At 39.8% G+C, this 26522-nt stretch overlaps 1 protein-coding gene across 2 annotated transcripts; it reads right to left on the reverse strand.

The window, feature by feature from the left end:
• Nucleotides 1-10: 10 nt before the first annotated feature.
• On the reverse strand, nucleotides 11-24715 carry hbs1l (HBS1-like translational GTPase). Of its 2 annotated transcripts, XM_005914341.3 has the most exons (18): nucleotides 24427-24690; nucleotides 23722-23790; nucleotides 23374-23505; nucleotides 22928-23179; nucleotides 11928-12036; nucleotides 11502-11707; nucleotides 10503-10668; nucleotides 9630-9747; nucleotides 7324-7470; nucleotides 6267-6341; nucleotides 6041-6158; nucleotides 4425-4493; nucleotides 4204-4308; nucleotides 3627-3717; nucleotides 3286-3394; nucleotides 3037-3137; nucleotides 1145-1289; nucleotides 11-1057 (listed from the first exon to the last, which is right to left on the reverse strand). In XM_005914341.3, the coding sequence occupies exons 1-18, from the start codon at nucleotides 24467-24469 to the stop codon at nucleotides 1046-1048; spliced, it is 2067 nt and encodes a 688-aa protein (XP_005914403.1). In that variant the 5' UTR covers nucleotides 24470-24690; the 3' UTR covers nucleotides 11-1045. The 2 variants fall into 2 exon arrangements, with proteins under 2 accessions (XP_005914403.1, XP_014193426.1); XM_014337940.2 differs by lacking the exons at nucleotides 11-1057; nucleotides 1145-1289; nucleotides 3037-3137; ... (9 more) ...; nucleotides 11502-11707; nucleotides 11928-12036 and adding an exon at nucleotides 14636-22457 and having other exon boundaries at nucleotides 24427-24715.
• Nucleotides 24716-26522: the final 1807 nt, after the last annotated feature.

The raw sequence follows: 26522 nt of genomic DNA on the forward strand, positions 1-26522 counted from the left end.
AAACCACAAGTTGCTGATGTCATGTTCATTTTTTCTTCTTTCTTTTTTTGCACAGAAATGATACAACTCTTTGAACCCCAAACTGCACTCAGATGAGCCTTTGTTTAAAAAAAGAAAAAGAAATAAAGAGGGAAATCAAACCAGGTCTTCAAACAACATCTTTCTGCTGATTTGCAGAAGAAAATCAGTAATAACTCTATTATTGTTTCACCATAAATGAGAAATGCCTTCTCCAAGTAGAAATGATAATTTTCACTTTTTTGTTCTTAAACTACTCCACCCTGGTTAGAGTAAACATTTGAATGCATTAAACTTCATCCCTTCGGTTATTGAAATTAAAATAAAAAAAATAGTTCTAGTTTTTAAAAAAAAGATACTATTTTGCCCTTTAGAGTCCCACATAACGTAACATTAGTTACAATAGTTAATTTTAGTTTTGATTAGAAAAGCCTCATCAAGGAAAACGGGGCAGTGTAAACCCAGTGCTGACCCCTCATGCATAGAAGCAGAGAGGGGAAAAACATGGACTTGTTCTTTCACTCCTTAAATAAAAGTCAGTGTTATCCGATTTATTACAGCTCCTTCAAAAAGAACACAGTTAAACTCATCACTGTGAGATGCTCAGCAGGGTAGGATCGGTCTTTCAGAGTCTAAAGAAAATATTGGTTTAATCAAGTGGAATCAATTTAAGAGCAACAGGCTTTACTGACAGATAAAGGTGGAGTGAGCAGGAGCTGGGTAGTGCGCCTGTATGACTGAGGAGGACGCTCAGCAACACTGAGTTGAGATGTGAGAGCTGGCGGATGCATTGGGAGTTTATTTTGTGACATCTTGCCACACACTTGGTATCTGTGCAGTTAGTGATGTTCAGGGCAGACAGGTGGAGCAGCTGCTACACTGATTGGATAAATGGATGGATGAATAAGACGCTCTGACTCCATGAGCGGCGTTTCTTTGATCTCTCTGAATTGCACTTTGTCTCTGGCTGCATGCAGTCTCCAGAGCAAGGTCAGGCTAGCTGGCTCTGTGTCGGCGGAAATGGTCTTCATTCTTTGATCTGCAGGAAAGAAAAATTAAATGGCGTAAGAGTACTTTATTAAACGGGGGAAGTGGGACTATTTTGCCACAGGATCCAACTCATTACCTCAGTGACAACCCCCGCGGCGATGGTGGAGCCAACATATCGCAGCATGAAGCGGCCCAGCTCCTTATAGTCTTTGTACAGCTCTAATGACACGGGCCTCTGGGTCTGGATCTCCACGATGGCATTCATGCCCTTACTCAAACACCTCAACAGAAGAGACACGCAAGAAGCAGCATGACATGAATTTGAATATTCTAACAAGAAGTTGACTTTATGGCGAAAAGGGGGTTAATATGATGCCATCTTGTGGTGGCATTTTCAGTGGAGAAATGTTTTGTCACTCATCTGACTGACTTCTTCAGTCTCGGCTGACTTCAGGTTTCCCAACATCATAAACAGCATATTTGCATAATGACTGAAAGTAGAACTACTGACTAATAATGACTAACAATGGGTCATGAGGTCAGTTTCATGATCATTAATATGCAAATTGTCATGACCACTGACCAATAGCCACCGGTATTAATCACAGAGAGTTGGGGAATGGCTGCGATCACAGCATTGTAAGATGATGAAATATGTACCCTTAGGCCGCCTCCTCGATTCAGAGATGGCCCCTTTTCACGTAAATGGCCTCTTTGACTCCCTGCTCAAACCAGCGTTCCCCCCTGTCCAGGATGTGTACATGTTTTCCCTGATAGAGATATATATATATATATATGAGCAATCCTCCTGGCAGTTAACAGCGTACACTATATTCCTCAGTTTGCAGCTGGGAGCCTGCTCCTTGTGGTGAGATTTGAAAGCCTTTCCCAGTTTTGTCAAATGTCCAGCTGGGATAAACACATTTACTCTGGGCTTTTTGATATGATGTTCGTCTGCTTCGCTTTGCACAGTGTCTCTGGGGATTGTGTTCGCTCTGTGTAGTAGCATCCTGATAACACCCAGTTTGTGCTCCAGTGGATGATGAGAATCAAACCTTAAATACTGATTTATATGTGATGGCTTGTGGTACAAGTCGACTTAATAAAGTTGGGGAAACCTGCAGTCAGCTGAGACAAAAGAAGTCACTTGGATGATTGGTGAAATGTTTCTCGCACTGAAAACTCAACGTCCAGATGTTAGGAAGCATAAACCATTTTGCATCAATTCCATCTGCTCTGGCATAAATGAAAATGACAACAGGTGCACTGGAGAGGCAACAGAGCTATGAGCATAGGTCCCACTACAGGATGCCCTCCATGGAGTCTGTGATAAAAAACTGCACATGAGTTTTTTTAGGACTCTGGCAGCGCTCCTCCTCCTGTTCCCCCTCATACCAGACTTTCTGCTGGGTTAAGGCCTTTCAACGGCCTGTCCAGCCTTCTTTGTAAAACTGCCCGTTGCCTAGCATCTCCTCCACACTATTGAGACTGTGCCAACCTGGGCGAGCTAGCATGAGGCACAACTAAAAGAAAGAAAAAAAAATCAGTCATGAGGGGTCAGGCAAGAGCAATGATCTATGGCCACCACCTGCAAAACCTCCTTTCTGGGGGCAGTTTTGTCGTTTCCGCTCCAGTTGAACACTTCTCACTTTCATTTACGCCAAAGCAGCTAAAAATGATGCTTCGTGTTATGTTGTGATGATTTTTTTCTTTTTTTTTTAAGCAGTGTATGTGCATCTACAGTAAATATCCAAACTACTGTTCGTGTAAAGTTTTGTTTAGGAAAAAGAAATGTCCTACTTAACTAACCACACTTCCCACACATTGACATTAAGGCGCTGGAAGGCAGTACCTTGAACATTTTATTTTGAAGGCTATTCATTGTTTCCAAGTTCAGAGAAAAGCTTCAGCGCTACCATAAACAAAGCAAATAATAAAAAACGCTCCTAACAACACAATAAACAGAAACAAAAATGCTGGCGTGCATAATTGGATAGAAAATGATGATAAATCCTTTTCCAAACTCACTTTGGTTTCTTCTTCAGGACCTCGCCGCTGCTCTTGTGTAGAACACTAATTAACTTCCTTATGGTGGCCGGTTCGCTGACTGTCTGGTAGTGCAACAGTACCTACACCAAGCGTGCACACATTTCTAAAGTTAAAGCACATACAACTGTGCAAAGAGTCATTTCACATAACATAATTATGCAATTGTCATCACTAAAATCTTGGCAGAATTGTTTAGGTGTGTAAAAGCAGAGCTTTGTTGGCACTTACTGGAAAGCCTTGTGTGATGGGGATCTCGATATTGAAAATGAGGACTCGAGCTCTGAATCGAGTGCAAACTCGAATAGGTTCTTTGGGATCACAGAACACACAGCCCATACTGGAAGGAAGCAGCCAGAAAATATGTTTGAAAAATAAAGTACAATAAAAAATTAAAAAAAACACCCTACAAGCAAAATAAACGAAGTCTGTATTTAATCAAAACACTGTAAACCAGACCTCAATACTTATATGTACTGCAAAATATAAATTATAAATTTCCGTTGTTAAGAAATATTTAAAAATACTCATTCAGTTTTATATTAACACATCCTTAGCAATTAATTCTTTACTTGATCTTAATGATGTCCATGCCAGTGAGTGTCAGGCTGACGTGGTCTCCTGCTGCAGCCCAGTCCAGAGCCTCATCGTGTAGAGTAATTCCTGCAGTGCAAAGAGCACAGTGTTGTTCCCCAACTTGCCTTAAGGTGGCAGTGTTTACCACTCATCCACACCAGCAGATGCACACAAAAAAGGTCCACATGTAAGCAGACATCAGGCTTACATTTGTTTTCTTTGTGATTTTGCATAATGTACGCGTGTTTTTCTACTTCTTATTAATATCAAACTATTGTTTTTGTTAGATGCTATCAATCTGTTTCCCTTCAGGTTTACAGAAATTCACTATATGGCTGCCAAAAATAAACTTTCCACCTGTGCAGTGGGTGTTGAGTGATGCTTTGTTGTATTAGTGTCAAACCATGACTAACAGACTTTGAGATAAAAAAAATAATTGAGGTCTCATTTGATAGTTTTTAGTACAGATACTAAAAACCGAGCCATATAAGGTTTTTATTTTTCAGCCCACCCTGATGACATTTCATTTAACAAAGACCGGGAGGGGAGGAAAAAAAGCACATGAGTGCATACCTTTGACAGTGCAGGTTTCATTTGGAGGCATTGCCAGTATTTTGTCTCCAGTTTGAATATAACCAGCCTCGATCTTTCCTGTAACACAGAAGCCTGAACCCTGGTCTGGGAAGAGAAAATCCAACGTCAGCAAAATCTCAGCAATCAAACACAAATTGGAGAAATGAAAACAGACATTAAGAAAATAGACATCAAGGGCCCATTTCCATATTTAACGTTACCTTTAAAGACATCGGAGACGCACAATCTGAAAGGTTTGTCTACAGACCTCTGAGGGGCCTTGAAAGCATCTTCAGAGGGGAAAAAAACAACAAAGAGGAAGTAAACAATACGTAGCGGTAAAATGCTGGTAAATAACATGAGCTGTCCAGTGACCATTGGCGGTGAATCATGTTCTCTGTAAGCAGACTGAGACTGGATGTTGAATGTTTTGAAATAGATGTCAGTTCTATGGAAGCTAAACTTCACATGTCAGGCGGTGTTGCGTGAATCATTTTCAAGTAAGTCACGTCTATTGCAGCAAGCTTACAGTCAGAATGCATGGATTCTGTAGCTTTCATTTCAAGAAAAAAGGTTGCACAAAAACACACTGCTGCAGCTGCATCGTGTAAAGCTGGTTAGATTATCCACATTCAGTGCTAAAATCATTAAACCTAACTCGATGCTGCGAAGCGTCTTAGGTTTTCCATCTGGTGTTTTAACACTCATGCCAACCCAAAGAAAGGAAGTTTGAGTCATTCAATAATTAAATATAATAAATGTAATCAAATATTTAGTCAATTTTATTGTTTAAAGAAAAAAGAAACTTTCAGCTCACACCAGCTGACCTTCCTGGGACTGAACCAGAGATCTTTCACTTGTAAGTTTAATGAACCACCACTACACTATAAACCTTTTATCTCCAGCTGCTGGCAGATTGCCACTCTTGCCTATAGTTTGCATGGAAGATGTCAACTTGCCTGCAACCATTCGCAAACCAAACACCAAGTGATATATAAGTTAAAAAAGTGATGAAAACCAGGAACAGAAAAGATTCACAGTCAAAGTAAAAGTTAGTGCAGCAGGAAGGCACAGCTTTTAATTCAAAGACAGTCTCCACAGTCGGTGTAGGTGGGAGTACTTGCGGTCATGTCTGCGTCTTCCATGCAAATTATGGGCAAGCGTGGCAATCTCTTAGCAATCAAAGCATTCAAAGCAATTAGAAGGGGGTTTTAGTAAGGCACCTAGCAACTTCTAGCAACTATTGGCCAACTGGTTGGGTAAAACAGATTGTTCCCTGTGGCTCACAGGACCACTCTATAGACCTGTGTGACTGAGGCATATGGAAATAAACAACTTACAGTAAATACCTGCAGCTCTTAATGTGATTATAGGGTTTTCCTTGCATTAGTTAACAGCAAGATGAATTTCAAGCTGTCAAACTTGATGATCTACATATGACTAATTCTTCTTTCTGCATACCTTCAAGAACAGTGAGAGCAGAACTGCAAAGGGGTGAACTTCTTTTGACAAAAATATAAGTGCTGCAAACACACAGGCACTCCAGAATTTAACAGATTTAAGAGAAACGGCAATATATTTAGATTTACATAAAGACAGCTAAATCAAGAGTTTAGTCTACTGACTCATGTTCCAATTTATATAAAGCTTTTGAAATATTTAATCCTGCTCTATAACTATAGCTGGGCATTGGTAGTGCAGTCAACCTTCTTAGGAAACAAAACTCGTGACTCATCAAGTCAGATCACACATTTAGAAAAGTAGAGAGTGAAAATGTAGCTTGAGTCAAAAGGCAATAAGCGCTTTTGGCAGCTCGAGACGTGCCACAGTGTATTACCAATCTGCTCCAGCAGGCTCGGCCCAGAGTACCAAGAGGTGAGCTGTGACACTGAGCTCCTGGTGGCAAGGTTTTCTCCTGACAGGCCGCTGGTGGGGATGTAGAAAACATCAGACTCCTGGAAAAGCAGATAAACACAGAATCAAAGAGAGAGAGCAAATATTTACTCACAGCCAAAATATTATACAGATGCAGAGCTATGTCCTCAGACTTTGTGCCGGCTCACCTTGAATCCTGCCTGCTTGAGAAAATGGCCAAGTTTCGAGATGATTTCTTGGAAGCGCTCCTGTTGCCAGTTTACCTGATGTGTAAACGAACATACAGGAAAAAGGAAAAACACAAAGAAACAGAGTTTCCCCTTCAGCACTGCTTTGATATGGAAATGTGTCACCAACATGCCAGTGATTATAGGAAACAAAAACAAAAACACAATCTCACACACATACACACAGTTTCTTAAGGCCTTATTCTCTCCTGTTAAGGTCTTCAACATTCAGAAGGTGTATATATATAAAAATTTAACTTCTTTTAGACTGCAGTGCTGTCTATGCAGTCCTGCATATGGTGTCAACCAAGTACACCCGCAGTCTCACAGGGTAGATATACCACCTGAAGCTGAAGCTGGGCAGTACTAGTACAACAGTGACAGGCTAAAATATCAACCCACTTTTCTAAAATTCCTTCAGATGCCAGATATTACATTTCTTTAAATATATTTGCATGTAATGCTTACCGAACATCACACCACCATATTTCAATCTACGAGGCCTGTTACCAGGCCTTTTCTTGATAGATTAGATTTTTTAGTTGCACTGAAATGTGCAGTGTCAACTTTCACAATGATCTTCAAAACTGCAGAATAATTATAGTCATGACACTGACTTCGAGTTTCCTGGTAACTACAGCAATGATGACCGTGCTTCTGCAGTTATTCTGACCAATCGACTCTTTGATTTGTCCATCTATACACAACAGGCCTGCTCTTTCCCTTATCCTTTCCTATAATCTGAACTTCTCCACAATGTTGTTCTTGAACAGAAAAGGGAGATTCTGGGCACACCTTTTGCAACAAAGAAAAAAGATACCTTAGCGGGATTTGCTGGATTCACCCAACGGTGGACAAGCTGAAGATTCTTTTCAACGTTAATTTTTAAACATACCTGCAGGACTGTGTGCTTATTTGTTTAAAACAAACAGACTGCCACTCATATTGTTCAGCTGTAAAAAACAGTTGGTCTTAAAAATGCCTCCACAGTGCTTCGTTTTCGTGCAGAAGGTCTGACCTGGTCCATCTTGTTGACAGCTACAGCCAGCTGAGTGACACCCAGCGAACGCACCAGCAAGGCATGCTCTCTGGTCTGACCACCAGCCTCGAAGCCCGCCTCAAACTCTCCTCTGCTGGCATCCACCACGAGCACCGCCACATCAGCCTGGAGAGAGAGAGTAAGGCGAAGGGGTGTTGAGATTGGCATGCACGTTTCTGCAGAGGCAGACTTAAAAATAAAAACCACACACTGTAAATTTTCCAAAACATATTCTGTTTGTAACTTTATAAACCACTGCTAATGTTTCCACATTTAGAAAGCATTTGCAATGCTATCAGATTTTAACATGAGCAGCACTGATGCTTTCAGAACAGGTCCTGCTTATATATTGTGCATAAACTACCCTCAAGTCTTAGGGGCTCTTTTTGTTGTTGCTTGTAGTAATTTATATTTGGAGTCATGGCTCTTCTCTGAGCCCTCCCTGCCCTTCCACATACACAAAAAACACACACAGAAAGTGAGAAGCAGGGAGCCAATACAGAACAGAGCACTGATGGGGGGTTTAGTACAATTATTTTTAGAATATTTGATTATCGCATGTAAAATTTTATCGTCACGCTATGAATATTTTCCAAGTTAATGAAAGAATGAAATTTTCCGTTTTTTACTTTCTGTTGTTATTTTTTCTTTCAGCATTTTTTGAGTTTTTACAGCATCAAAACATAGGCCCAGGAAATTTCTCAGTGTTGGAAAACACATTTAACCTGTGAAAAACTGCAATTACATCAGCTTTCCACCCACTCCACGCATCACAATCTAAAGCCAAAATCTTGTTTTTGTTCACCACATTTTTTTTTCCTGTAATCAGTTTTGAGCATGTATATCAAGGGATGTATCAAAGATTCAGTAGCAAAAGTGCACAGACTTAACCCTTGATGTTTATATGCACTTCCTGAGAAAATCACTTTAGAGAACTGCATGAATGCATGTTGTGTAAACCTTTTAATGTCACCACTGGGATAGGTGAGTGCTGAGTTACTTACACTGTGTGAAAATTTAGATTTTTGCCTGCTGGCTCATCTTCTAGCCGTGCCTCCTCCTGTGTCACCATTTCTTTGTTTTAACATTAAATGAAGCCATGTTCTACATTACAGTTTGGACAATTCATGTTGAGTGTAGGCCAGCGTTAAGATACTGCACTGAATACATGCGTCACAGCAACTGGATGCTCTCCTCTAAACTTTAGTAAACTAAGTAAAAATGGCACAGTATCTTATGCAAAAAGAAAAACAGTCAAAAGTTGAAGAGACAAGAAAGAAATTGCAAAGAGAGCATGCCCTGAAAGCCAAATTTATAGCTAAAGCACATTAAATAAAAATAATTAAATCAGCTGACTGACGGGGGAAACCGTATTACTGACATTGGTCATAATGAATGCCCCAAGTGTTTCATGACAAAATATTTTCTACTTTTATACTATATACAAGTATAAGCAGGTGGCATTACAGAAATTTCTATTCATTTTGACTTAGAAATTCATGTTCTACTGGAGAAAATACATTGAAAATATCCTCCTAAGTACATGACACACTGTCACCTTGATTTGCTTACAGCAGAAACTCCTTAGTCACTACATGAAGAGGTAAATGTGAGGACAGTCATATGGTAAAAGAGAAATTACACGAGCTCCCCAAAGCAGACACAGACAAGCACACCCATGCCTGCAAAAACACCTTGCGATACCAACACCCAAAACCACCGAAGTTATTTCAAGATGTCAGGGTGCGGAAGGAGGGAAAGCGGCCATTTTAATCGAGAAGTTTTCAAAGTCAGAAAAATGTTTTAGGATCGGTTAGAATTGTTTAAATGGTTGAGTCATATTTGCAGCTAACCAATGGATTGAGTAGAGTACAGCAGAAGATTCGATAAACAGCAATCTATTTTTCAGAAATAGGTTACTGAGCACATAGGTTACTGAAATAGGTATTTTTCAAACTGTATCCCCTTCATTATTATTACATTATATTTATTATTCATCTCATAAATCATAGATGCATTCAAGCCAATTTTCAGTTTCTGATTACTAACCTGTACATAGATGTAGCTTTCTAACTTCATTACTTACACTCATTCATATTCATCTGTAACCTCTTCTTATGAGGTCTGATTTTGTATTTTTGCAGCACTTAAATTTCATCAGGCACGTCCATTTCGATCATTCGTAAACTGTAAATGCGCAGCCCACCAACATCTAGCAACATCTCACTCACAGCCTTGATTTACATGCACTGATCAGGCTGTGTGAAGAGCTTTTCATGTTATACCTGTGCAGCTCCTGTGATCATGTTGGGGATGAAGTCTTTGTGTCCTGGTGCATCCATCAGTGTCACCACTTTAGAGTTTGTCTCAAACTTTGTCATGCCCACATCCATTGTAACACCTCTGAAGCACAAAAAGGGGGGGAAAGCCAACAATTCATTTTTTAACCATTTGATACACTTGAATATGAGAAAATTCTAGATGTTAATAGCGTGCTAAAGTGTCTGGAAGGCCTTATAAGGGAATCCAGATTTAAAGTCCTGGTCATTTCCTGTGTAACTGCATGTCTGGTGGGCGAGGCTCGTAAGTATTACGCATCTGCTTCAGAACTTAGTGATAAGTTGAATATGGATTCCCACCCATGTCACTTTCTGTTTCTGCTGTATTTCGCTTCCGTTTCACTCTGATAATAACAACAGAGTGCAAGCAGGGACAGATTTTTTAACACTATTTTTTTTTCCATGATAAATGCCTTTTGTACGAAATAAAAATTCCATGTCAAGTAGGAAAAACAGCTTTCTTGTAACAAATTAACCCTTTTCATCCATCCAGAGCAAAACTGACCGACTGCATCGATAACTCAACAAGGCTTTTCTAATCTAAAGAAGCTTGAGCAAAAAAAGATTCCAAGTTGAATCTCACATCTTTTAGCATAACAGTAGTTACCTGTGAGCTAATAAATCTGATTTTACCCTCAACTTGGAATGCATATATAGGCAAACATTTTTTGGAGTAATAAATACAATGTTATGTAATAAAAATATGTCCTTAAAAACAATAAATGCACATTTTCTCTGCAAATATAAATTTGCTGATTATTATGTAATAACTGTGCACGCATCTTTCACTTTGTGCGCACTTTCATAGTCAATATATACCTGTCTCTCTCCTCGCCCGTTTCATCCAGAACCCAAGCATAGGCGAAGGAGGCTTTTCCTGCCTTTTTCGACTCCTGCTCGTACTTATGCATGGTGCGTTTGTTGACATTGCCGAGCAGATATAGCAGGTGGCCCATCAGTGTGCTCTTACCCGCATCCACGTGACCTGTAGAGAGAGGACTAGCACTGTAATCATAGCGCCGAGTTGAGGGAGAAAGTCATTCAAAAAGAAAATAGGCTCTAAGGGCGGGGAGTGTTAAAGGACTCTGATGAGGAATGGAGGGAGGGATAGACAGATAAGGAAAAGAGGAAGAATGTGCAAAGAATGATAAGACAGGTGGGAGGACTGAAAATGATAAAACAGCAAAGGGAAGCCACAGATTGGAGAAGGAAATAAGAATTGCACAAGTGGCAAGGGGGGTAGAAAGAAATGGGAAGAAGGATCGAAGGTTCTGGGGGGGGAGGAGAGGGTATCGTGGTAAAACGAAAGGTTTCATAGGCTGTGGGAAACTAGAATCATCTGCACTTCTGAAACTACCAAGTCACTTTTTCTGCTGTAACTGAGAATGAGAAATAATGATTGAGCAACTGAGCTGGTCTGAAGCTCGACTCATTTACTACATTCAACGGTGACATAGGCACAGCCAACCAAACAAGGGCAGCAAGAAGAGATCTTCAATATGATTAACTGCCCAACTGTAAATCGAAATATCAAGGCACTGAACACAGGTTCTAGAATATGAGGGGAAAAACCAACTCTGCAAGAAGTGCCCGATTTAAAAAAACAAAAAAAAGGAACTCCCACTCAGCATACTTTTGTGTATACTCCCAAATTTCGAAGCACTGTGACTGCTGATCTTTCTCTTCTTTTAACGTATAACTTGGATTTGCATGCATTCAAAATACCCCAAAGCGTTAAATGTTAAAGTACTATTTAACTGAGTGGTGCACAAAATAGTTCATAAAGGTGGAGCATTAATATTAGTATTTTCAGCCTACCTATAACTACCAAATTTAACAGAGGCTTGCCCCCTTGTCTCTTCTCCAGCTCAGCTTTGATATTGATGGCCTGCCGTGCCTTCCCAGATGAACGGCTCGGGGTGGGACCGGTCACGGGCTCGTCCCCGTTGGACCCTTTAGATGGAGTCTCAGGGCGTTTGGAGGCAGCTTCTGTAGCTGTGACGACAACACCGTTCTCCCCTGTACTGAGAAGAGAAATTGAAGTGTGAATACGCTTCTTTGCAACAACTGAAAATTATGTCTCGCAAGCTCTAATCTCCTTCTAACCAAACAGATCAGTATTTAGCTTTTGCTTTAAATTAAACCACAATTTTGCTAAAGGCTTAAATCACAGTCAAATAACTTTTTTTTTTACTGTTTTAAGAGAACAATCTGAACATGACAACAGGGGAAGGGTTAAGTTACCTTGGAACATCAAAACCCATAGTCTGCTTCTTTCCAGAGACGGTCATGCGGGCCACTTTTGGTAAAACTTCAGAGTCCAGTTTATTGTGAGAAGCATCTCTGCTTTTAGCTGAGAAAAATAAGAGACATAAAAAGGCAAACAAAGGCCTCCATGACTCACACTTTCTCCAAGGAGAAAAAGGTTTTCCGTTTGTTTTTTTTCCACTGTGGTCGCTTACATCTAGACTTTTCTGGGCATGCACTAAGATCAAGGTTAATATAGAAATATTAGCTAAACTAAAAGACATTAAGATTCAATCTTTCAACAATTATCAGAGTAAGTGAGTGGAGCAGCTTCAAACCTCAGATTCACAATGTGTCTAACCAGTCCAGAGAAATAATGTCAATATTTATTGTGTTATTAAGTAGATAATGTTTTGTCTGTGAAGGTTCTCAGTCATCCAGGTCATCGTAGTCAAAGGAGATTGCAAAGAAAAGCGTCTGGACTCCTTTAAGTTGCTTGAAGATAATGTTTTACAACACTCTAAAACAACCATGCACACATCAGTGATGTCCAACAGATTCAGGTAATGACTATTTTACTAGTTATGGTTGCACGTTGGCATATTCTTGAGAGCAGTAAGAGTGCAGATTGCAATAAGTTGCACTTTGAGCCTCATATCTATCTGATTGCTAGTTCATATTATGCAGCAGTGAGACTTGTTGAGGTCACTGCTTTGTCATCCCAGTCCCAAATGGCCACCGGTCCCAGTCATATCAACCCGTTTCTGATTCATTTAGACTGGGCTGCACAGCCAAGCCTACTGCACACACTGTGCGTCTGTGCGCGGCAGTGACATCCTGGTTCAGAAAGGGTTAATTTCAGAAGTGGCCGTTGCCTCCCGTCTCCACGTAAATAGATCAGTGTGACACAGCATTTCGCAGAATGAATCTTTTGAAAAGGTGTCACCTCAGCAAGTGCAGCACTGAAAGTGAATGCATCCATTATCACACACGCACACACGACTGATTAAAAAAATATGTCCATATATGCACAACAGAAAGCCTGAACTGCTACAAGGTGAAAAGGGCCTAAGATCTAATAAACTGCCACTTCTATTAGTCTTTATTTTATGTTCCTTTCCTTGTTGTATCAAAATAGGATAAACTCCCACACAACCCCCCACTGCATTCCTTCAGCATTTCTATAATGTGTTGGAGTGATAAAACAGTGGATATACCTTCATCTTCTAGCTTTTGTTTAGCATGAATTTTATGAAAACACTACAACTCTGTCAATCCTTGCATGTTTATACCTTTTGTTCATCATAAAAAATACCCTGAGGGAAAATGAGAGGAAAGAGGTGCGATTCAACAGAATATTAATGGACTTTCTCTAACCAAACACTCTCTGAATGACTTGCTCTGCATTAGAGAAAAAGTCCCTTTCACTCAGAAACATTGCGACACAAGTCAGCTCACCACACTCTAGTGAGGCTTTTTAAGTTAATGGCATTTGCATACTGTTGATTCCCACACACTTATCCATATCTACTTAAATGTGGAAAAAGGGGACAACCAAAGCAGAGCTTGCAACAACTGAGATAAAAACTGAAAAACTACACTTAAGAAATGACAAGTAAATCTAATCGACAAAAGAAAAAGGTTCAAAAAAGTACCACCGCTGCGATTAAATTACAGCAATTTTAAAAACACCACCTTCATATGAAATCTACTGTTTCAGTTTCACCTGTCCTGCAGTAAGCAGCAACATGAGATGGAAAAAGTACTCTCTGGGGAATTTTGGTTCTTCGTGCAGCTGGGGGCTTTTCTGGTCCTTGTTCAGTGACACAGAGGTTTCTACCACCTGTGTCAACAGGACATCAGGCCACTTGAAAACTTGAAAATCACTTACAATTCTGTATCTAAAGGAGTTGGAGCCCTCTCTAAAATCCAGTCAATTGCAAATCACCCAAAAACCTACATATTAATTGAAATTAGTACAAAGATAAAACATTAAGGGTCAAATTGGGAAATGTTATTGCCTTTTAAAATATGAATGTTAGCAAAATAGTTGAGATAGCAGTGCAAAATAAAACTATATATCATTTTCTTTGGTGTATAAAATCAAAAATATACTGGAATCTCTATATGCAAGGCCGTAAACCTCATAGCTCTGATCTTTAAGCAATAAAGGGCGTGGCATTGTAGTGCAGGGGTGCTTTATAAATTGTACACCTACCCAATGTTATTGCTGTCTATATACAGAATACCAAGTACTGAGGACAATGTAAAATCTACAAATACCAATACTGAGCTTCAGGCCCCGAGACAGGGTCCTTGACAGACAGCCACTGACAGTCTGTCTGTATATAAAAAAAACAGGCCAGCAACCATGATGGTAGAGAGACGGGGTGGGTTTGTGCATTTGGATTAGCTGCACAGCTGTAAATGGTATATACAGATTCTGGACCAGGATCATTTTTCATTCAATCAATCGATTAATATAATTTGACAGTAGTTCAAATTATGGTCAACTGATTTCATTCTTATTCATGTTTCACATAAGAGTCACAACTGTTTTTGGAAACAAGGCTAACACTGCCTCGTTAGAGCAAGTAAGAATGATACGACAACTGGGAAACTCTAATGAATCTACCAATACACACTGTGATTAAAAAAATACATCATGCTCTAAAGTATGTGACAGGTTCTTTGCTTCTTTTAAAAAAAAAAAAAGTTTTTTCAAAAAGAAAAAAGAAAAACCAAACATTCTGCTGTACTCCTTCAAGTTCTTAAGCAAATGTCAACCCCCTTATTAACTGTGCATGTTGCTTTGTCAAAACACTGCAACACTTTTCCAAACAGGATGGTAACATGAGAAAAATGATTCGGCGCAATATAGCTCCGAGGCGCAGAGCAGGATCTTTTACCTTGTTTGGACTGGTAAGTAAACACATGGTATCCTTCTATCCAGGATTTCTCTATTATAGGGGACCCTTAGTGTGACTGAATGAGTAAGTGAGTCATCTTATTCATGACAGAATAAAGGGAGTGCACCCAGGATATGCAAATCAAACCTTCCTTGTCTGTCCAAACACAGAAACGCAGTGCGGACAAAAGAAAAGGTGAGGGGTGGGGCAAAGACTACACCAACCACTTGAGGCCGCTACAGCCTATGAGACATATAAGGTGTGTCGACTTTATATCAAAATATCTAAAGAGAGACAGGGGTGGGAGTGGGGAGGAATAGGGGAATATTTGAAGTGAGTCACCTAACATTTCTGAATGTGCGCCAGTTTCATCTCTAATTTGTATTGTTACAAAAAACGAAAAAAGGGAAATTAGTAATTAAGAATATATGTAAACCAGTTTAAATCTATTGTTAATTACACGATTTCAACCATAAAGGCTGGAATAAAAATCCATGGGGATCTTCGGTTTAAATTTAGTCCATCTTCTACCCTAAACTTGTGGATCTATTCTCAATGAGACAATCTGGGAGTCAAACTTCATTCATGTTTGAAAAATAGATGGAAACATGAATGAAAAAGAGACTGCTGGTGGAGGCAAAAGCTGTGAGTAGGATCTGACCCCTTTCACGATGAGTCATACAGACCCACAGTGTCAGTACCACAATTGAAGATTTCATAAAATATATATACATCTGCTTCTGTGACTTCCACCTACTCAGCAGTTAACCTTTAGTCACAGAAGCTACTTGAAATTCTCACCTAATGTGTTTTTATAGTTCAAAACAGGTCTATAAAGAGACTGTCTCTGACCTACAGCACGACAACCTACAACTTTAATGTACACTGTGGTTTACACTGTTGTCTAAAAAAAAAAGAGATTGACATAGTTATTTATTTCTATTTTAAGTGACATTATTGTTCAGTGCTTTCTTGTTTGAGGAATCTAGAAGTGAACTTTAATGACAGACATAACTGCACATCTGCCCCTTCTGCAGAAAGAACGCCAAAAGACCCGCATGGAAAAATAAACAAGTCTCTATGCCAACTTTAACAGCACCATGCATCAAGCAGGGTAATGATAGTAACGATAGTGAGGTTTTGAAATGACACACTGTACTGTGGCTGGACTCAAGTACTCACATTCTCAAGGGTTACTGTACATGAGCTTTTACCTTATTCCTGTTCAAACCTACATTTTGAGTCATAATTATATTCACACATTAAGATCTCTGTCATCTGTATGTTGCTCATGCATACAGGACCTTTTTCTGCACTTTTACATTATAAGAGTAATTGCCACTGGATGATTTATTTTTCTGCTACACAGTGTTTCATATAAAATTAGTTGGAGAAACATTTCAAATCTTAACTACTTTAAGAAACTGTGACTCTTTTTTCATGCACATTTGTTAAGTTATCCCAAAACCACAACTTAACAACCCTCCCACCACCAAAAAAAGGTCCAAGGGTCATACACTACATGTAATGCTTTAAGAATAAAACTACAGAAGTCTTAGTTTAGCAAAAGTTGATAGTGATTGGGAGAGCCTAGAAATCTGAATTTACCATTTATAACAAGCTGCTTAAATATGGTTTTAACAACACTTTATTACAAGGTACACCTTGCTAACCCTGGTTTGGACCCACTTTTTTCTTCAGAACTGACTTAATTCTCAATGGCATAGATTCAACATGGTGCTGGAAACATTCGTCAGAGATGTTGGTCCATATTGAGGTGCTTGCGTGACACAGTTGCAGCAGATTTGTTGAATCCACATCCCAACATCCTTGATGAGAATGTCCCGATCCACCACATCCCAAAGGTGCTCTACTGGAGTGAGATCTGTTGACTGTGGAGGTCACTAGAGCTAAAATAAAACTGATGTTCAAGAAACCAGTCTGAGATTATTTCAAGTTGCTCATGCTCAGTTTGAAATTCAGTACATTGTCTTAACCATGTTTACATACCTAAATGCATTGAGTTGATGACATGTGTTTGGCTGATTAGATATTTGTATTAATGAGCAGTTAAACAGAAGTGTATGCTCTCTAGCATGGATTTCTTGGGTGCGTTGCTTGGGAATGTTACCAATATATGTCTGGGCAAATGATATGTCCAGGCAGGTCGCCCAGGCATACTACAGTCTGTCCAATCCCATGTATTGCACTGAAGCCTGGCCATAGCGGGCAATGCTGTTGGATTTATACTGACATGTTAGTATTAGGGGCAGACGTTATAGTCTCAAAATTATATCACGATATTACAGAATTGTAGTGGCACAGCATAAGTCAACTGTAAGCAGAAAACTAGCCTATCAGGTTTTTCCCTGGACCATTTAAGTAGAAAATAACCACTTAACACTTTAACAATAACTCACACTGCAAGAGCTGCACAGCACTGTTACACAAACAAATTCAACCATATTTTCTACATGGGATGTTGTATCCCAGTTTGCGCTTTTAAACCAGTTGCCTAAAGCCCTGCTTTTCCACTGTGTAACCACATCAGTAATTTCCATCCACCGTTTGCTCTTACTGTTGTATGGAGCATAATTAGCAAGTGTTCAGGCAGTTTTTGGTGGAGTCATTTGCTGACATTTGGGACGATCATCCCTGCTAGCATCTCTTCCTTTGTAGAACTTTCTTATACTTGACAGGTTGTTTCTGCCTCAAATGGTGAAACACATTTATTTGTTGCTTCCACCTTTAGCTGGAATAGTTTTCTTTCAGTTTTCTTTCTTTCTCAACAACCCTCTTCTTTGTTAGAGGGTTGTTGAAGCAGCTCCATTTCAAATATTCAATCGAAAGCTCACATGTGGCTCTAAGAAATACCCGAGTTTGTCCCCTGGTTGGATGCAATAAGAAACATAAACGCCTGGCATTAAATTTAAAAATAAATTACTATTATACTTGTATTACAAAACAATACCACATGGCACAGCCCTAGTTAGTATGTCTGCATTGCTCTGCCATCATGAGTCAAACTGAGCTGTCAATGCCAGACTTGAAAAAATCAAATCGTGATCAAGATACATTTACTGAAATGCAGGAAGATAGAAAGACTAAAGACGCACCAGAGTCTACGCATGTATAATTTAAAAAAACTATATGTTTACACTGTTTACACTGGCAGAATTATAAATTAGCAAAATAAGGAAGTGAGATATAATTACAGCCTATTATATCGTGTTTTACAGAGCTATAATCTTACTAATCCACTTACTAGGTTTGCAACATACATTATTACCACACAGACCTATCACAGTTATTGAGGTCTGTGTCAAGTCTACTGTTACAATTCTGGGATGTGCACATCAGAAAATGATGTAGCCTAAGGCTTGGTGATATGGGCCTATGCATCGAGGAGTACTCTGTTACCTGGACAGCAACTCCACTGCTTGGCGGGGGGGGGGGGGGGGGGGAGAAAAGCCTGGACCCTGACAAAACTTTAAAATAGAGTTATAGTTACTGTTTCAGCTCATATTAGTAGCTGATATTTGGGACAGAAAAAGAGCTAGTGAGTGCCTCCAAAGATTTTCAGCTACTGGAAACCGCTAAACAGCTTTCAGGCAAAGTATGAGAACCACTCACCCAAACAATTTCATATTCAAAATCACATTTTGTGACAATGATTGCATAGTAAATACTGAACAGAGAGATTCCTTGATTTGTAAGTCAAATATTCCTAACAAAGATTTCTTTATTTATAAGTAATATGTGGTCGTTTAAATGTGTAACATGTTTACTTAGTACAGTATATATATTTGCACGATTGGTATTAGGAAGTAGTAGGACTAGCATGTTAACTCCTGGGAAAGTGTAGCTGTTAACAAATTTGAGGAACTACTGTGCATGCCAGCTGCATGTTTTTTTTTTTTGTTTTTTAAAAAAAAAAAAAAAAAAAAAAAGACATTTAGGATTTGTCTTGCATTCAACCACAGCACTGAGGTCAAATGTTCTGAATGCAAAATTTTCCATTTTGCCCTTTAACAGAACACACACCACAAAAAAGACATAATACTGACGCATGTAAGTCCAAGTGCATCTGCTTATTTTTGACCACTTGTTAGAACAATAGTATTTTCCAGAGTTGGCACCACTTCAAAACCATAGTTTGTGCAACATGTATGCCTTGCAAGAAATGCAGAGCCTGTAAAGACACAAAGAGGATTTGATCTGTCACAGCCTTTGTGAAAGCTGTGAAAGTTGAGAGGCTTGATCAGATTTTCCTACGTAGGTGGTGTATAAGAGGCACAGCAGTCTATCGGCTGCTGTGCAGAGTCGACATGTGCTTGGCTTGACATTTTCTCCAAGAGTGCAGCTTCCTGCACAAACCCACACAGCGGCTCCCCTTGAGAAAAAAGGACAAATAGCTGCTGGACAAAACCACTTGCTAATAACAACTTGTTCATCTCTTGATTCCCTGAAAAAAACAAAAACACTATAAAAACACTCTGGACCTGCACATTTTCACACAAAACAGACCACAACACGTCCAGGGCATCTAATTATTTCCAAACACCATTTTCCAAGGACTGCAAGCTTTGTACACTGAAAAACCTGTTTCACCTCTAATGTTTATCTTGCTATTGTTAACACTAACTGTCCTTTATCATTTATCATCTCCCTCAGGCTCTCCTTTCTGGAAGACACCCCGGGGGTCCAGTTTACTCTCTGCACCTGCATGACGTTTACTCCTCTTCTACCAACATGAATTCCCACTTAAAACAACAATGAATGAGTAAAAAACAAGAGTGTCAAAACCAGAAATGCCTCAAGACACTTTAGCATAACCGTTTAAAAATGGAAGCTTTACTGGAGATAAACAATGTTTTCTTTATAAAAATGTCTCTTTAAAAACAGGCAAATGCTCTGTTAACTGGTAAAGATACCACTATGACCAACTGTTTATTGTCCTATACTGGCAGTTTACTATACAATTATACATTAAAATAGAGCACTTTAAAATTCATTAGGTAGGATTAGTTCCTTACAACAAGCCAAAAAACGTGTTTAACACACGCACATTCGCAAAAACTGAAGAAGACTAGACAGAGGTTCACTCAGAGCACATAAAGTCAATCATCTTTATTTCGAAACAGACAAATTAACCTTTGGCAGTGTGCGAAGACACACCCAGTGTAAATTAAACCCATGTATACAAAACGAAATTAAAATCTTTTTACTACAGTATGAACGCATTTACTTTGACTAATTCAGTAAAAGTATATAGTGCTTTCATGCAAAAAAACCTGTTTTTCAATATTTAACAGTTAAAAGATTTTGCTTGTCTTTGTGTTTTCGTTTGCGTGTCTGTACGCATATGCGTATGTGTTCCTCTTCCCTCATGGGAAAATCTCCAGGTGTCCTCTAAACCAAAAAGTCAAACCCATGATCTCAAACACAGGCAGCAGTAAACCAGTACAATGGTTAACTGATCCATATTCCAATAGCTGCAGCACACCTGCAAACAAAGTCAACCTCTTTTGTCTTTTGAGGGTTCATGCAGCTCAGAAAAAAGTCACATCTAGAGTATACATGAACTTTCTCTTTGCTGTGATCATAAAAAAATTAAAAAGCCATTGGCCTTCGAAGCATACAAAAATAAGACTACATTTAAAATGAAGGAGAGAAAGCTAACTACAGCAATAAGAAACAAAGATCTTTCTAAAAGTTCCTAAAATACTTAAATTGTTCTTTGAAGATTTGCTTGGGTTAGCTAAGATTATTGTTAAGCTGCCAGAGTGAATTCATTTCTCTTTGTTCTGTATGTGTTCACTTAAAAAAAAAATACATAAATGCTTGAATAATCTTCTATTATTTTTTTAACCAGTGATCAGAGTCAGCATGTCATTTTGTTGGACCCAAAAGTTCCTTTACTCCCCTTAAATGAGTGCAACCCTGAGTGCTGCATCTCTGGGTTTAGTTCAGTGATAAGAGCAAAAGGGCCCAGATAGAAGTGGGGTTCTCATTCAAAGCAAGTCAAGTTAGCACCAAGGTAGATGCAACTGAATTAAGCGCTTTCCTTGTGGCTACCTGGTGAAAGCTTTCCGCTGATTAGCACGGACGATGTCATCAGGCGAAGGGGTGTCGAAGCGGAAAGGTACAATCGGCAAAAGTGTGGGAAGCTGCTGTTTGGATTTCTCCTGCGACTGAGAGAGGAAGGCCTTGTAATAACTTCCTCTCCTCTGACCTTTTATTTTTCCCTTCAGTACATTTTTCATCCTCTTTTGTCTTCTGCTAGTCTGAACAGACAGAGTAATCGCAAACACTGATGGTTTTGCAAAAACGGAAACATCCAACCCCAATGCAAAAGCAGCTGGAGACATGGGTGATGGGAGGTCACTTTCAAGCTGATGGAGACCTTCTCCATGTGACTGGGCCATCAGTGAAGTCAGATCAATAGTGTGACCTGGTTTAGGTTGTCTGAAGATTTGGTGGTATGGTCTGTGGTCGAGTTCACACTTGGCACCACCCTCTGTAGCACTCTCTTCTGACATGCCAGTCTTCTCTGGTTTTGCTGGTGAAAAGAGCGACGTGAGGGAGCACTGTGACCCATTTGAGGTGGTTGAGGTTTTGCTTTTGTGTTCAGACACCATATGTGACAAAGAGAGCTGCTCAGAGAGACCAGGTGGTTGCTTCAGTGCATTTTCTGGAGATTCAGAGCTGAAAGGCTTGGGGGAAGTTGAGAAACTGTTGCTGTAATGCTGCGAGGCAAGCTGGGACAATGAGACAGTGCCAGCCAGACATGGGGGAGTGATGCTATTTATTTTTGATGAGGAGAGAGCATTCGCTAGTCTTTCAGTGCTTTGTGATTGAGGGGAACTCTTTCTGTTTTGGTGCTGGGAAGCAAGTTCGCACAGGGATAGTGTTTGTGCTGGTGCGGCCATTCCCTGAAACATTGCAGATGGTATGCTGCTTTGAGGAGTAAGGAGAGAGTTACTGAAAGCTGGGCTTCGATTTGAGTGCTCCTGGATTAAATCGGCCAATGTTGGGCTACCCTTTGAACCACCCAGCATGGCTTTGCCTCCAACCCCAACAGACTGCTGATTTTTCTGCACAACAGAGCTGAGACTCCCAAATCCAGGAGGAGCAGCCATAGAAGAGCCTGCAGCTGCTGTCTTGGGGTTGTTTAGCGATAGACTACTGAGTGAAACTGAAAGGATGGAGGGAGGAGAGGTCGGTGATGCTGATAACGTCTTTAAAGATGCCAAAGCTCCCAGTGAAATACTACTCTGACTAGACATAATGGATGCTGTTGTTGTTGCATTTAGTCCTTTGTTGAATGAGGAAACGTCCAAGCCCTGCCTTGTGTCAGCTACTACTGACCCCTTATTCTTTTGCTCGTGCTCAGAGATGAGCTGTGCCAGACTACCACCACTGCTAACACCTGGGCTAATGTTTTTAAGGCTAAAATCCTGCTTTTCACAGCTGCCGGCATTTGGTTGAGATAAGAGGTCACATAAGCTGGGTGCTTTTAGTTCGGGTATATGTAGATGTGCATGTTTGTGCCCATGTGTGTTGGCTTCATGTGCCTTGGACGTCATGTCTGTGTGAGAAGAAGACAAGCAGGCTCCTTACCTTACAAAAGCCAAGTGCAGTTGTCGAAGAGGAGGGGTGAGGGGGACCACAGAGCAGAAGTCAAATCAATCATATAGTAAAAAAAAGAGAAAAAAAGACAGAAAGAAGGCACTTTGTTAAACATTTGTATCACTATACAAATTTGTGTGAAATCAACAAAGAACACTACTGGCTGTTAGGCTTCCATACACCCAATAATGACACATATTTATATAGAAGTACTAGCAGCAGTGACCTATGTTGACTGCGTTTGAGGAGGAAATGGGAAATACTTATCTTGGAACACCCACCTATACAGAAAAATTTTTTCATAGCTATGAAACTCCACAGAAAACCCAAATCTGTTATACAACCCTTTAAATGCCACAAATTAACGTCCTCCCGGTGTGTTACTACACTGAATCACTCAGGGGTAACAGTTTTTAATCAGTGAAACAATTTTATTTTGACCCACTCAAGGTGTACCTTTGTCAGCCACAGCCTCTTGTTTGGTTCTTTGTGGTTGCGGCGCTTTGTCCTGGTTAGCTCGCTCTACTGTACCAGTCTCTTCAGCTGTACTTCTGGTAACTGGAGCAGTTTTAGTGTCTTCAGACAGTACTGCGTCCAGTGCCCTCTGTGGGTCAAATCCACATTTTATGGCCGCCTGGGTCAGGACTGAGTCCGGCACTGCATCTCCCAGCACAGTCCGCATGTGGTCCAGACAGGAATACAGCTTGGCTAAAGAGTACAGCAAATGTTGGACACACACAATAGATTTGTGATCCATACAAAAAGCACAAATTTTAAAAAAGACATCAAAAGTTTAAAGGACAAAATGAACTGGTGCATTGAACCTTTAATTGTAAAAACACAAAAAACAAGTTGAGAAATGTTTATATTCTGATACGCAGTTGTGTGCTCAAAAATACTACCTTGATCAAGAGGGTTGAGATTCTGGTTGACAGTAGGGGACACAGGGACAGCCTCATCTTCAAATTCTTCCTCCTCTAAAGGCTCTTCCCTTGGTGCATGTCTTTCTTGACGTGAGTAGATGAACTGATTTGCTAGATAAGCCAAAACCATTTAATTTTAATAGTAGATTATACGTTATCATATATGATGTCTACTTAATGTTGCATATTTTCAAACTTAAACTGGAAATGCAAGCAACTATTGTTATCAATGAGTGTAATGAAAAAAAGTTATTTATTTGAAAATGCAGTGTCAGACAGATTCAAATTAGTCTGCTCCATCTTCACTATGCATCAATGGTAACCAACCTGTTGCTGGTGAAATGCAACAGTAGTCATCCTCCACAGACTGTCCATACATGTCATCATCTTCAAAGTCTGAAAAAAAGAAGAAAAAAACAACACTTAGATGGATACCTTTGCTCATTTTGTTGTGCCTCACACAAACAGTCGTATACACAATTGCAGTAAAGTCCCTTTATGCCAGCTGTGACTTTGCTTTGTCAGCAACTTTATGAATGCCACTGCACACTAGAAACCTGGAGATTTTCCTCTAATCGCTTAACTCTACGCTTTATTTACAGATATATTCCGCAAATTTACAACATTGGGAGATTTGAATGTAAAGAAGAGCAAGTAAGGAATCTGGTGTTATTGGCACAAACAAAACACTGGATAGTTAGCAAGCTAGGCAAGTAGCTAGCAATAACCTGAGTAAACATTAGTAAATTTAGCAGTTACACACACCTCACATCAAATTTTTTTACTATAACATTAATCCAAAATCTTGGGTTTGCGTGGGTATTAGTAATTACTGTCGTTATGGGACAATTTACCATACGCTAGGTGCCAAATGACACGACAACAGTGGGATCTTGCCAGTTAAACGAGCTAGCATTAGCTGCTACAGCTACTGAGTAACTGTAAACTTTAGCTTAGCTGTAAACAGCTAACTGGTTTAGCTCTTAGACGCCTTGCCGCGGCATTTAAATGAGAACCGTTTTTGCCATCTACCTTCATCGTAGTTGTAACCTCGAACATTTCTATGACGAGACATGTTGATTATGCCTCCTCTCTCGGCGCCACTGTTATGTTATTCGGTTCACGGACATGTGTCCACTGCCCAGCGAAGCTCCTGCAGTTGCTGCTGTGTGAAGCTAGCCTACCTTAGCAGGCAGGTCACAATAGATTCGACAGTCACGCAAATACATAAATGTAAACACAACACACAAAAAAATAAAAACAAACAAACGTATTTGTTGTAATTACGTCATTTCATCGACGTCGAGCTTCTGCATAATTAAAGTAAAATAAATAATAATAATAAAAAGTTTTTTTCTTCGCTGACGTAACTTCCGTTTGTAGTTGGCATAAGATCTCAACGGGTTTCAAAACGTTTACGCTGTCAGACCTATATTACACTGGATTTATTTACAGCTACAACTCTGTGCATCCGTCAGAGTAAAGTTCTGCAAGCCTAAAATAGTACTATAAGTTGCACCCCATATAAAAAAAAAGAAGCATTGCACTACACGTCGAGTTTAACAGTAAATAATAAGAAATAACACAAACCACAACAGAGAAAGAAAATAAATTATGTCGCAAAGAAAGAGAAAACAACCCATAAAATGGAAAAGTTATAATAAAATTACTCTTTAAAACAAAGTGAATGGCTGGGAGAGGACTCTGTCTGACGGAGATAAGAGTATCACAGGAAAATAAGAGAGGTGTGAGGTGGTATGAAATACAGTCTGTAAAGTGTTAGATTTTCTCAGGTGTTAAGTGTCCATGGTGTGAAGAGGGTGGGGGATGCAGCATTTCCTTTAAGCCCTATAGTCTTTTTGCCACCAGGCATCAGGCACCTATAGCAATGGCTGAAAAAAAGAAAGAAGAAAAAAAATTTGCAGAGCTGGGCCTCACATGTGGTGATGCTCGCTGACCTGTGGTTTCTCAGGCTGTGCTTGAATTATATATTTTTTATGTTTAACAGGAACAATACTTGTAAATATTTGCTGCACTGAAGCAGAGTGAAGTTTTCCATTTTGGTAGGACACTGTCATAGAAAGATAGAAGCAAATAGGTGAAGAAAATCAGACCAAAACAAAGAAGTGGGGGAGTGTCTATGTGACTCATATCAGTAATAACTGACCTGGCTTAGTTTTCCTGTAACAGCAAAAGCAAATGTTTTTATTTGTAGTTACACTAGAGTGGTGGCCCCATGATCGGAAGGTCAGGGGTTCGATTCCCCTGAAGAGGTACCCCTGAGCAAGGTACCCCTGAGCAAGGTACCGTCCCCACACACTGCTCCCCGGGCGCCCAATGGCTGTCCACCGCTTCACTGAGTGAATTGGTTAAATGCAGAGAGGAATTTCCCCACGGGGATCAATAAAGTACACTTTCTTTCTTTCTACACGGCCTTAAAGATCTGTGGATCTTTAACTGTGAAAAAGGCCTGACAAAATGATAAATAATGTTCTGATTTGCAGTTTTTTAGTCTTTTTCATTTTAACTGTTTCCCGCTTGGATGTTTACGATGGGGTAACCCTTTTTTCTCTTTCTAAACATAATTGTAACCTGTTTTCAGAGTATTATGCCTGGGTGTGCATCACAAGCTAGTGAACGTGATCTCTGCTTTTACAGCTTATAGGGCTACGTTTGAAAAAAAAACAAAACAAAAAAAAAAACAGGACCAATTCTAATTGTTGTCCAGCCACATCTTTAATGATTCATTGAGGTGTCAAAACTCATCATTAAGGTCATTTAAGGTCATCGATCATTTGATCTTCAATTTCTGAGGCAACACTTAAAAGGCCAATATATAAAAATCTCAAACCTTGATTTATTTAATTCCACAATTTTGCCATCTTATTGGCTTCAGTGCCGATATTTTCAAAGCTTCCCCCCGAATAGGTTGTGCACCAGATGGTGCTGGGACTTTTGCCCCCGAAGCTCTGTGTTTACAGTGTATACATGAGGAGAAGGCTGATGACTGTCTCTGTAGTTTCGATGACTTACTGCAGAGATTTCCTCTTGTTCCCCACGGTGTTCCCAAACTCCACTTGTCAGAATTCTCAGCGAATCCTGTGCAGGCCTGCATGGCTAACAGCTGA

Source organism: Haplochromis burtoni, unplaced genomic scaffold (genome assembly GCF_018398535.1).
Source record: "Haplochromis burtoni strain Fernald_Lab_line unplaced genomic scaffold, NCSU_Asbu1 Contig_8, whole genome shotgun sequence".
Lineage (NCBI taxonomy): Eukaryota > Metazoa > Chordata > Actinopteri > Cichliformes > Cichlidae > Haplochromis > Haplochromis burtoni.

What these genes read in the sequence shown, in the direction of transcription:
- hbs1l (XM_005914341.3), bottom strand. Translation starts at nt 24,469, where the DNA reads ATGTCTCGTCATAGAAATGTTCGAGGTTACAACTACGATGAAG. An exon ending in TGAAACCTGCACTGTCAAAG is followed by an intron (nt 3,718 to 4,203) that starts GTATGCACTCAT and finishes TTTGCACTGCAG; the next exon opens with GAATTACTCTACACGATGAG. An exon ending in CCATCACACAAGGCTTTCCA is followed by an intron (nt 3,138 to 3,285) that starts GTAAGTGCCAAC and finishes CGCTTGGTGTAG; the next exon opens with GTACTGTTGCACTACCAGAC.